Here is a 13584-nt window from a genome sequence, read left to right as displayed (position 1 = left end):
AGAAGAAGTTGATGCATGATGGAGAAGGTTTGATGTTGACAAAAATATTACGTTTCTGTCACATGAACTTGCATGACGTCGTTTTTTTTTTTTTTATAACAGTACATCCCCACCTCAGTATATCACAACGTGCACGTCACATCCCATCATCTCAAATGACGGTTAATGCCTTGCCATGGTATTCTTCTAAGCTCTCTCTCTCTCAGATCCTGATAGTTTACCTTTTCGGCGGCGTTTGAAAAAATATCGTGATATGTCATTCTCCACGGATTCAACAATGATATTGTGATATTAAAAGAGCTAATTAATGCACAAATTACGTAAGACTGTCTTATAGAAATAGCTTCATCACACGTCAATGTCTGATGAGATGCTTTTTACATCAATTAGTTCTTTTGGAAAAGTAAATATATTTCATTCCGCTAATTACATATAAGTAGTTATATAACTAATTACCTATAAGAGAAGAAAAGAATTTGGATTTCTTTATTACAAGGTGCAGGCTACGTACATGTCTGCATGGGTAATTGTACTGTAGAAGCAAGAATTTTCATTTCCTGGGTGACTCGACGGAATTTTATCTAATATTAGATATTTTATATCTAATACGCATGTGTATTGCGTATTATTTCTCCATAAGGTATGGCAAAAAAAGTAGAAAGAAATCTGTTATTCTGTTTGCTTCGTATAGGGCAAATAATATTAAGTTAAATTTTCAGAGACGCTGAACTATACCTTCGGCAAACATGGTAGAGAAAACATTGATCCGTTCCAAATCATTTCTTAGGTATACATAGAGAGGACGTGATGATATTGATAATTGATCTCATTTAGCAACTGGTCTTTCGTCAAATTAAGAGGTTATCCTTTAAGGAAAAATTGCAAACCATAATCCACATTAAACGTTATGTTGTATATCTTATATCGCTCTAATGCATGTTGAAAGGGAGGAATAAATGATGTCAATTTTTCTACATGTACGGAAATCTTAAACAAATATGCTATTAAATTATAATTTCGCAATATCAATGGCTAATTTTGTTAATTGCTATTATTGCAAGTTGTATTTTTTTAAAGACAATTGATATTATCGATAATACAAGTCCCTGTTGTCATTTAACTATTTTGAAGTTTGTGCCCTCACTACCTTGGAAATTCTAGATCCGCTCCTTTGCTACGGGATTCCTGCTGCGACATGCATGCATATGGACGATAAAGGAGAAAATGGTGGATTGAATATACTTTCAAAAAACATAGACTACTGAAAGACGGCGTCAAATTAATAATAATTTTATAAACTTCACAACTGTTGAAAATTATCACAGGGTTATGACATACTTATTTTTAAAACAAAATAAATTGAAAACAAAATAAATTGAAATTAAAAAAAAAAGAATAAGGAATTGTAAGACAGTTATTTTAATTCACTTTTTGGTTACATACATGTAACTTAGGGGCCTTATAGCATACTACGAATTCAACACGGTTGGAATAAATCCGACACTTCAGGAAATAAGTAAACAAACATTGAAACAGTCTAGCATACCCATTCAATGATTTTCAAAAGATTAAGATTTTCAAAAATACTTCACCGATGTCTTTTATTTGTAAAGAAATATCTTCAAACTATTTTCTTCAGTTGGATTAAGCGTATACAGGTGTTTTAAATATGACCAGTACAATTTCTGCACTCTTTCTTTGGCGTAGATTCAAATGAGGTGCTATCCGTTCGGTTTCCGTTTGAGAGCTCGACTCACTGTAAACTTACAGACAAGGTCATGTGTCTACGTCTAAAACGAATTCTTTTATTGGACTTTTGCGAGAAGCGCTGACTTTTACAGCTGACAGCTTACTTTGACATTTAAACCTGTTATGTACGGAGGTACGGAATTGATAAATAGATAAGAAAACATTAATAGTGGTAATAGATTAGGCATGGTGTAAGGGTCGCTTAAATGATTTACCTGTATACAAACAACTCAAGAGATGATGGAAGACAGAATAACATTACTCAAAATACCTTATTGGTAAGGGGTAGTATCTCCTTTCAATCTCATTTGCTGAAGAAATTAAATAAGGAAGGAAGGAAAACATTTCGAAAGGAAAACTTGACAGGAATTGGTCAAGGTGGAAAGGGAGGGGGTAGGGGATAGGGTGGTTACAGTTCCCTCCTTAGACAACGTAAAATGTGCTTTGAAACTGCCCATTATTACCTTTTAATTAATGTTCATCTAAATATTTATATCGCAAAAGAGCTTCCGTATATTGTCCTAGTGTAAAAGTAAGCCGTCGACTGTAAAAGTCAGCCCTTATCGCAAAAGTCCATTACGATACCTATAAGTACTGACAGACATATCAACTCCGACGATTTAATATGCTCGTAAAATAACTTTAGTAATGTTGTGTTATTGCCATGACATCCCAAATGCCATAAAATTTCAGTCGTATCTAGTATTTGTTTTAAATTTCCTACCACAAGATAAATTACTAGGATTGCACAGTCATATTATCAGATTTTAATCTATTTCATTTTTTATTTGAACCTTTCCAGTGGTGAATACTGTACAAGTATTTGAATACATTATGACTACCAGTATTATGATATCTAACTCCAACATGGCAGTTTGTAAAACTAATATCCATTTTCCAATTATCGTTTCAAGATCTTAAAATTGGATACATAACTATCACTGATTCATACAATGTCATGTACTTGAAAACAAAAGTAAGACTTTATACACTTATAATCTTGTACCAGAAGGGAACATATGCCCTTCACGCCCTCCCTTGCCACTGAATTGGGAAGAAAAGAAAATTAGGCACTATTCAGACCAGACATCTGCCAACGGAAGTTCTGAAAGATTCGAAACTCTGAAAATATCCTTTAAAACGGATAATTTTTCCGTCGCACAATAGCCAACTTGCATCACAAAGGAGAACCATGCAACTAAAAATGCTAAATAAATAATTAAAGTTACATTGTACATGTAGTGAGTATTTATTTCTTAGACAAATTTAATGGTTATCAAGCATCTGTCAGGCTGCAACAAAAATGGCGATTTCTTTGATGATTATCCACCAGCTCTGTGATTCTGTTAAAATGATACTCACACAATGAATCTTAAAAGGTCCGAGAGTTGACGTCAAATTCCCCACTTTAATATCCCCATCCTCAAAGTATCCTAAAAATATATCATTTGTACACTTAGGTTGAGACGAGGACACACTCACTAAACTTAGGCTGGCCTGTAATTTACCGTGTTCGATTTTGTCTTCTGGGTGTTCACGTGAACCGGTGTCTATAATTATACTGTCTACTCTCTGGGGTTCATCAAACACGACTATTAACCAGTCATTTGTTTTCCCATTGCCTTTACTCCAGAAGTAACCTGGTTCTCTGCTGTACGCCATCTCTGGACTGAAGGATGGTTCTATATCCATGTTTGTATATATTTTTGCGGGAGGGTTGTCTCCCTTATATGATTTGTCTAAATTGTCAAAGTATCTGTCTTTTAAAGGCTGAATTTTTCCGGGAAGTGATGATCGAATTCCAACGTGCTGGAATATTGTAGGTCGACGAATGTATCGAGTAAATTGTAACATCTGAAGGTTAAAATATAGAAAAGTGAAGTCACAGGGTTGTTCTTCATAAAACAATAGCACCATTTTTGCAAGTTTTTCAAGGTCGTAAGAATGATAGAGTTTGCCTATAAACCCAAGTTCTGAAAATTCTAAACATGTCCATGAAGTTGTGAATTCTGAAACATAATCTTTGATTACTTGAAGATATCCTGGAACTGTGAATATATCGTCCTCCATTTGGATGTAATAGGTTGACAGGTTTTGACTATATAGGAATATAAAAGCATAATCAACATTTTGTTTCGATCTCCATTTCCTCTTATTATCATTATCATTGTAAGTATGTTTTAGATTATCTAATGGAGGATAAAACGATTTCCAGGCGCGGATCACAACAAGAGTCCCGGAGGTGATGAGGTCTGAATATGATTCGTAAATCCTCCTGCTAATGTCTGTTGTCCAAGTTTCATTAAAATCTGCAAGGAAAATCACAATGTAGATTTCACTGAGTTCCCCTGTCCTCGTGAAGTTCACTATGGATTTGATGGTTTTCATTATATACTCGTCGCCCACCCTTCTAACTGTTGGAATGCCTATCGTCAAATATCCTGAAACAATGAATTATCAGAATTTAGTACCTTATTTTTATGAAAGTGGCATCCGTTAATAAAGAGATAAATACAAGGACATTAATGATACACTAACACATACAGAACATCGACATTATGACGATGATAGGACTGTTACAAGGCTTTGTTATATATATATGTACGAGCAATCGAATGATAGAGTTTAAACAAGAAATCGGGATTTACGTAGGTACATGGGCTCTTCTTTTCATATCCGAGATTTTCTATACATGTTTGATGTACCGAAGTTGAATATTGATTGTAACAGTTAGCATAAGTTATGATTTTATTTTTGCTTATTATCAATATTTAATCTTACTTTTCTGCTCTGGGACTAGGTGGAATATAGTAGCTTCTTTTCGCCATGCAGAATGAAGTTTTGTCAAATCTGAAGATGGCTGTAACATTTGAAATGTAATGTTTTGTGTTAATATGTGTTATATGAAATAGATTACGTCAATAACTCACTTTATCAAGGATCGACACACTAAATCAGTCACTTATTCATACACTCATTGAACCAGTAACTCACTCAAACTCTTTCTCAATGACGTAATCACTCATTCATTATACACTTATCAAACTATAACTCACGTCTTTCACTAACAAACGCATATATTTATTGATTAATAACTCACACATATTACTCTATCACTGACTCAGTCACAAACTAATTCACACATTACTCGCTCAATCCTTATTCACAGTAATTCAATAAAACTTTCTCTCATTCGAACACTCCCACACTATATAATTCACTGACGATAAAAAACACAAACTCTCTCAATGACTCTTCCCTCACCTATATACTCATTAATTTTTAACTCTTTTACACACCCTTTCTCACTGACTCACTCACACGCACAGAGCATTCTCTGACTGACCTTAAACTGATCAGTAAAATGCATATTCTCTGACTGAATCAGACAGACTCCCTCACTGACTCACTGATATTCAACACTCAGTAACCAACTCACACTCACTCACTAACATAGTGCCTCACTCAGACACAAACTCATACTCATTGACTCAATAACATATTCATAATCCCCCGACTACTTAATAACTCACTTGCTGGCTCAGTTACCCACTCGACTCAATAACTCAATATTTCTCATTTTGACTCACCCGATTATTTTGTTTATGATTCACCAATTACTCATTTACTGTCTCAATAATTCACTCATACTCAGTAATTCAATCTTTCAATCACTGACCAAGTCACTCACTGACTCAGCAAACCATTCATACTCACTCATTGACACATTCATTCACTCACTGACTCAGTAGAACTCTCATTCACTCACTGACTCAATAACTCATTCACTCACTGACTCGGTAACTCACTCACTCACTGACTCAGTAACCCTCTCATTCACTAACTGACTCAGTAACCCTCTCATTCACTCACTGACTCGGTAATCTCATTCATTCACTCAGTAAACCTCCCATTCACTTACCGACTCAGTAACTCACTCACTCATTCACTCAGTAATCATCTCATTCACCCATTGTCTCAGTAACCTCTCATTCACTCACCCAGTAACCACTCTCTGTTACCCATTTATATTCATTCATTGACTTAATCATTTACTCACTGACTCAGTAACCATCTAAATCACTCACTGACTCAGTAACCCTCTCATTCACTCACTGACTCAGTAACATCTCATTCACTCAATGACTCAGTATCCCACATATACACTCAGTTACCCATTCATACCCACTCATTGACTCAATCATTTAATCAAACACTTACTCATTTACTCAATCAATTTCTCACTGGCTAACCTTTCACCAGGCCAGTTGGAACGGGGGGAATGGATGCCCCAAACAATAATTTTGCAAAGATATTCTATTCAATAGTAAATATAAACCTAATTTATGTTTCTTAGTTCTCCTGCCAAACGACTGAGCTTGTTTTTTGTTAAAAGCAGGCAAAAACAAATAACATCATGTTGAAGTGAAATATGTCATTTATTAAAGTAAATGACGAAAGAAGTAAAACACGGTTAACAAAATGGGGGTCAGAAAAGGGGACTCAAACATCTTAGGCAAAATACTGCACAATCTGACCCCCAGCACCATAATGACATTGTAACATGGTGTACATAGGAAAAAAGGGGAGTGAACCAGACTAGAATAAGAATTCAAACCCTGTAATCTTTCACAAGGAACAGTATACATGTATTTCAAGTTGACACCCTTATAAACATCATAAGATTCCAATTACTACTGCAGGGTGTGCCTCCTCAATGATAACGTCTGATAACCTTTATATTGGCTTGTCATATATTCTTTGTTCGGTAGTGTCTCTCCTCCCAAACTGATATTGTTTACTTGCCCTCCCACCCCCAACTAAAATTGCTTCCTATGAGCCTATTTACTGATCTAATTGAAGAAAAATTCGGTCACTAATTACATTGTAAATAGTTAGTGAACTGGTGTATCGTAGTGACGCTATATCATTAACAATAGAAGTGTTTTTAGAGTCCCCAGTTTAACCTGATAATAATTTAAAACACTCAAATGAAGAATCCTCAGATGATAAGAAAAATTCTCTGCAACTTTTGGCAAAAAACTCTAACAATAACACTGCTGCTCCAGAATCAGAATAAGACAATTTTATTATTTAAAGTTGGAATTTTGAAAAAATAAAATTATAAACTCTATAGAGCTTTTGACCGACCCCGCCCCCCCCCCCTCCAAAAAAAGGAGTCACACAATAAGGAATAAAACTCTAAATGACTTTATTAAGTGTGTAGAATCTTTTAATATGAAGAAGATCCTCGATTTATTTATCAAAATGTGTTTTGTAACAAAAGCAGAAAATTTTATCTCGAATAGACTTTCAGCTGAATTGGTCCAAAAATTTAGGTTATCTAATACATGCATGTAGGTAATAAATGTCGGTCAATTAAACAAACCTCATCACATAAATGTATATATTGACACAGTGAACTTTTACCTTATTAAGATAATCCCTGTATGACACTAGGTTGTTAAACTTTTGTTGATATCCGGGGTCTGTTATCTTTTCCCTATTTTCTCTTGAACATTTGTAAACAGCATCTACAGATATAATTATGTATATAACATAAAAATAACCTTTGATTTTATATAATTACACACAGACACACAAACAAAATAAGTCATAAAGCCAGTAGATATAACGGGAGTAACATTCTTGTATTTAAAATACGCCTTTATGTTAACTGTGTGTGTGCTCGGGGAGGGGGAGGAGGGGGGATGAGTGGGACACAAGGTGAAGGATTCTTAATATTTTTTTTAAAAAAGAATAATGAAGACCTCTTCCACCCCTCTGAACCCGTGTTTCTTTTAAATTTCTTTTCTTTTGCTTTATGCTTACACATTTTTTCCCTAAAAAATACGCAATATATCCCCTTATTCTACTGTCCTTAGTCAACAATAGCTAGATTGGCCACAGTGGTCACATGCGTAACGTTGGCTTTAAAAGAAAAACAAGATGTGTTTGTGAAACACTGATCCCCCCCCCCCCCCCCCGTATGGCAGCTCATGGCGAAGGTTAACGTTTCTCAAATGCATGTTAAACTCCAAGGTCAAGAGATCAAAAATGTTGTTACCCAAAGGAAGGACTTGTGTCAATGGAAAAATATGAAAGCCCAAGCACCAACCATTCAAAAGTTATAGTCAAAGATAATGTTTTCTAAAAGAGGGTCAAACTGCAAGGTCAAGGTCAAAGGGTCAAAATTAATGCTACATAGATGAAGGCCTTGTAATAAGAAATACACATGCAAAAATAAAAGTCCTAGCACATACTGTTCAAAAGTTATGGCGAAGGTTAAAATTTTTCAAAAGTGGGTCAAACACCAAAGACGAGGCCAAAGGTCAAAATTGTTGGAATCCAAAGGAAGGTCTTGTCAAAAATAATTTACCTGTGAAACTTGAAAGCCCTTGTACAAACTGTTCAAAAGTTATGGTCAAGATAAATGATTTTAAGAGTGGGTCTAACTATAAGGTCAAGGTCAAACGGTCAAAAATATTTACACCCATGGAGAGGTCTTGTCAAGATAAATATACATGTGAGATATGAAAGCCCTAGCACCAACTGTTCAAAAGTTATGGTGACGTCAAGCTTAAAGTTGGGTAAATTTTTGCAAAAGTGGGTCAAACTCCAAGATCAAGTTCAAGAGGTCAGATATGTTGGTACCAAAAGGAAGGTATTGTCACAAGGAATACACATCTGAAATAAAGCCATAGCTCCAACCAATCTCAAGTTATGGGCAATGTTAAAGTTTTTGCGGTCAAACAGATAAACAGACAGACAGACGGACGGACAGGGCAAAAAATATATACCCCCGATTCTTCGATTAAAGGGGCATAAAAATTAAGATTTTTTTCATATGTATTCCAAAGTAAGACTTTTGGTCCTCTAATTTGACCTACCCGCGGAACTTGATTTGATCTTTGAATCTGTACTTCCTGGGGATGCATATTATACATGTATGATTTATCATCACCTTGCTGCTCTTGAGAAGAAAATTAAAAGATTTTTACCTATAACACTGTATTTTCCCATGTAATTCTTTGATTGTTTATTGTGGCCCAGCCTTACCCACGAGGACCATGATTTCAACAAAGATTTGTCTCCATGTCAAAAAACTTTCAGTGACATTAGTTTCATCATTCCAGAGTGAGATGTTCTTGATAAGAGGATGCCTTACTTGTGAAACCTTTCAATAAATTACATGTATAAATTCTTAATCCCCTTCAATAAAGGATTTTCGTGAAAAGTTTGATTATAAAATTTGCCCGGTGGTTTTAAAGAAATTAAAAAAGTGAAAAAGTTAGCAACAACAATGGGCCCACACAAAAACAAAGTAACCATAAAATCATGCTTTTTAAAAAACGTCACAGATTTCAAAGTACTAATGCATTTGAATTTATAACCACTTAATCGTTCATATTATATTATTGAGTAAAAAATTTTGGCCACTGTAAGTCGCACAATAATATCAGATCCATGTAACTTTATAAATGACGTTTGGACTTTAATAACAATGAAAATAGGAATTATAAAAATCAAACAAACAAACAATCAAAAGCAAAAATAAATAAATAAATAAATAAATAAATAAATAAATAAATAAAATGAAATAAAATAAATAAATTAATTAAAACCTAGAGTATCTGAGCGAGCCCCAAAATAATAACCCTGATGCAGTTTTTATTGTGCTCATATACATTTTTATTGTGCTCATATGTACATGTATGTACATTTTTTTATTTGACCCTAAACTTGCTAGGGGTTAGAAAATGACACATCCTTTGGTCATAGTTAATCTTTGAGTGAATGATCCAATTCAATGTTTCTCTATTTAAAACATTTTGGAACAAACATTAATTTCACACTTTTTCTGCAAGTGACCTTGAATTTGCCACTATAACCTTGGATAAATTTTGACATAATTATGCTCACAAATAGTCTTTGCTTGTAGAGTTACCACTTCTAATATTATCTATTAAAAAGTAATGCACTGGCAAAAAAAGTTCTGTTTTACTTTTTTCTTTTAGTTACCTTGACTTTACTGTAATAACCTTGAATTTGCAACATGACCTGGGTCAGGTCTCGACTACCTTTAAGTCATTAGCAATCTTTGAAGTATCTTCCAATCAGCGTCCACTTGAAAGTTATAGACCAGAAACAAATTATATATTTTTTTCTGCAAGTGACCTTGAAATTGTTGGAATGTCCTTGGGTCAGGGACAATACATACTTCAGATCGCATGCCATGTCTGTGACAAGTATGAGCGTCTGTTTATCATTACAATATATGGTCAGGACAGAAATTTAAACATTTTTTTCTGAAAGTGACCTTCGTCTTGATCAAATGTCATCAAAGTCATGACACACCTTCAGGTCATAAGCAATCTTGTTGAAAACTGGACATGAATTTTATACTTCTTTTGCCAGTGACCTTGAACTTGTCAGAATGACCTTTCGTCAAGATCATGAAATATCTTTAGGTCATAAACAATCTTTGTACCACATATGAGCTTCAAAGATTTTCTGTTGCAAAGTTATAGCCCTGACACAATTGCATGGCCAGACAGCCAGACGGACAAGGTAATTACTATATAAACATCACACACCCCCCCCCCAAAAAAAAAAAAACTTTGTTTGTGAGGGGTATATAAAAAGACATTTGTTTTGATCAAGTTCCTAGCTCACTTCACAGAAAGGTATGCTGGTTTTCTTCCTTATTTAGGAGGCAAATGTTAAGGTAGTATGAGATACCTTCATGTTATGACGTACTTCCGTTAGAAGTATTGTTTTGATTTGATTGGGCGCTTATTATCGGGTCAAATTAAAAGAACTATCTGAGGCTATCTTAATGCACGTTTTCACATGTTGGCATTTTATTCAAAATAGACAAAAATTTGCAAGTCTGTAACTATTAATATATTTTACTATGTAGGAGAAACTTCATCTGGTATCCCATACCACCTTAATTACTTTCAAATTAATTTTTTTCACAAGATTTGTAAACGAATAAAAATATCACAACTTTATGGATTTGTCTTTGACAAAACGGTATATGTTAAAAATGTTGCTGGTTATACAATTTTAGCCACTCAGTATTTCCATACATCATATACAGTTAGTGTATGTTACATGTAATGTCGGACAGTTAATATCGGACATCATATGTCACATCTGGTAGGTTAAGGAAAGGATTTCAATATGGTTCAATCAAACGTACTTTTAAAGATGGCCAGAACTAACAAGTTGTAGCAGAAATATGCTGAAAACAGATCTTACACCAGCGGGTTTTATTAAAATTTATGCATGACTGTTCCTTTATTGCCACACCATGCTGTAGTATTCATATTTCTTAAGTAATCCATTTTAATACAAAAATTCGTATTTGCTGATGGCATAAAATACTGTGATTTATTTTTGAATGCAGTAAAAACATATCTGTAATATTAAGAGGGATGATAACACATTGGTTCAAAAACTCATGACATTACTTCAACTTTTCTATCGTCAACTTCCCTTACTTAAGTAGCAATATACCGTTATCACCTGCATATTGGGTTTATGTCTTCCAGTTGATTCGATATGCAAGAGCATGTTCCACGTACAAACAATTTCTAAAATGAGACAAGCTTTTGACGGAAAAAGTTGATGAAACAAGAATATTAACATTCTCGTTTAAAGACGATCATAACACAATCTATCATGAATTAAATCGGATGCTGACTGACGTTTTTCATACTAATTGTTAGGCCTTCTAAGGATTTTCCCATTTTCCAGATCAAGACAAGGAGATACGGGGGGTGTGACCGGTCGGAAGGGGATGCTTACTCCTCCATATCACCTGATCCCACCTCTGGTGTTTTTAGAGATCCTTGATTGCTCTGCTCCTGATATTTATTTTACTATGGACTTTTGACCTTGATTACTGTTCGTTATCTCTGTATTTGATATTTGGTACACTATACAAAACATATTTCCAGGAGGGGGTTGGGGGTGGGGGTTGGAACGTGAATGGAGAATGCGTAATATTTCACAGAAATGGTTCGGCTTTCGATAGGTTCTTCATCCACAGAATCTAATAAACTATATTCTTACAAATTGTCAAGGACATCTTTTACCCAAAACATTACCGTATCACCAACATTCTAGCACAAACAAAAAGAATCAAGAAATTTTGCCAATACAAGTAATATCATACATGTATGACATCCCGAACTGATCCTCGCGGTGCAAATCCAAGTCATCTGAGGACAAAATTGAACAATAACAATATGCCCCCGACCTAGTTTTGGGTGATGTACACATTCCATTATAAGTACATTCAGTTATGCACAGCTTAATTGATATTACCAAGAATTACTAAGTGTTGATAATTAAATGAAAATATTTTCTTTTGATTTGTTTTCCCAAACATTTACATAAAACCATTACTCGTGTATGTATGTGTACAGCATTGATTTCTCTTAGTACAGGTACATATGAATACATTTTCTTCACGGAGTATTACTACAAGGTAATTCGTAAAAAAAAGTTTAATTTCCAGTGCGTAATTATACATAAAAATAAATATATGTAAATTTAAAAAGCAACTACAAAAAAAATAAATAAATAAATTTGAAAAAAACAAACAAAAAAATTTTAGTTTTAAAAAGGGAAGTTTAAATGTTTTATACAAAATAAAGACATTCCAAATGCTATTATAATAAAAGTCTGATTTCAAACGTCCCAGGATCATGAACATCTCAAGCTTAAGTCAAAATCTTATCTTGTATTAAAATGTTATAGGAGTCATTGAGCAAACAAAAGTTAAAATATTTTTCAATATTGCTTCACAAAAGTGTTGTTATATGCATATTTAGAGATTAGTTCAATAATAAATCAACATTTTACAACCGATTGTAAATTTGACTAAAGTCTTAGTCTTTCATTGTTAGTTTCATGATCCTGCTGGCCAGATCACATTAAAGTATTTGCAATACAAAGTCAATATTGGTACTCGTGTGTTTAAGCTCTTTATCACTGTTTATTTTTTTTTCTGTTACTTTAAAATCAAAGAAAATTAAGTTTAAAATTGGAAGCATTTAAAATAATACTTACAGGAATTGCTGTGAAGAAGAACCAATATTTGGGTAATGAAAGTAAAAACGGAAAGTACACAAATAACGCTTGTTAGTGGTATTCTGTAAGACTTCATGGCCCGCGCACCTTATCCTTTTTACGCCTCATCTGTGCTGAATAACACCTCCGCTTTCTTCACGAAGATGTTTCCACGTACCAACAGCTGTCCGGAGGACAATAGCTTTTCTTCAAGTCTCTCTCTGCTATTGTCATGGCTGTGTTTACAGATGATGAGAGAAGTTATACAGATTTACATGTGTACATACGTTTGTCCGTTACTCAAATAAAAGCACGACCATGAAATCTTTTGGATAAATTGTTTTAATACCATGAATGGAGATATAGTCACTCAAATAACAGCACAGTCGTGAATCCTTGAATAACTTAATGCTCATGCATGCAGTCACTCTCCGTGCATCTCTCGACCACTTTGAGGGACTAAGTTGCAGACTTGCTTAATCACATTTTAATTAATGATCAGATGCAGAGCTCGAAGCTGTATGGTTTATATTCATGCTCAGGTTTCACCTTATTCTACCTTTCCACTGAGGATTTTTTTCTATGAATAATTCATTTCATTGATATTTTTACACTATTCATCATTCAAGTTTTATACCTGTTATTTGCGTAACTCTAAAAATAAAGTGAGTAAAAAAAATATTTCGTCATAAAATCGAAGATAAACTGTGCAGTAGGGATTTAATCAATTAGACTGCGTGAATTTCGAAA

At 34.1% G+C, this 13584-nt stretch overlaps 1 protein-coding gene across 1 annotated transcript; it reads right to left on the bottom strand.

The window, feature by feature from the left end:
- Positions 1-2979: 2979 nt before the first annotated feature.
- Positions 2980-13251, bottom strand: LOC133193685 (alpha-1,3-mannosyl-glycoprotein 4-beta-N-acetylglucosaminyltransferase C-like). The gene is made up of 4 exons (XM_061329640.1): positions 12835-13251; positions 7180-7283; positions 4531-4609; positions 2980-4190 (listed from the first exon to the last, which is right to left on the bottom strand). Exons 1-4 carry the CDS (start codon positions 12929-12931, stop codon positions 3037-3039), a joined length of 1434 nt encoding a protein of 477 aa, XP_061185624.1. The 5' UTR covers positions 12932-13251; the 3' UTR covers positions 2980-3036.
- Between the last annotated feature and the right edge of the window lie 333 nt (positions 13252-13584).

Source organism: Saccostrea echinata, unplaced genomic scaffold, assembly GCF_033153115.1.
Source record: "Saccostrea echinata isolate AGI-Se365-2 ecotype Australia unplaced genomic scaffold, CSIRO_AGI_Sech_v1 ptg000028l, whole genome shotgun sequence".
In the NCBI taxonomy this organism is placed as follows: domain Eukaryota; kingdom Metazoa; phylum Mollusca; class Bivalvia; order Ostreida; family Ostreidae; genus Saccostrea; species Saccostrea echinata.
The sequence above is the reverse complement of the archived record's forward strand: the minus strand, read 5'-3'. Positions and strand labels throughout refer to the sequence as shown.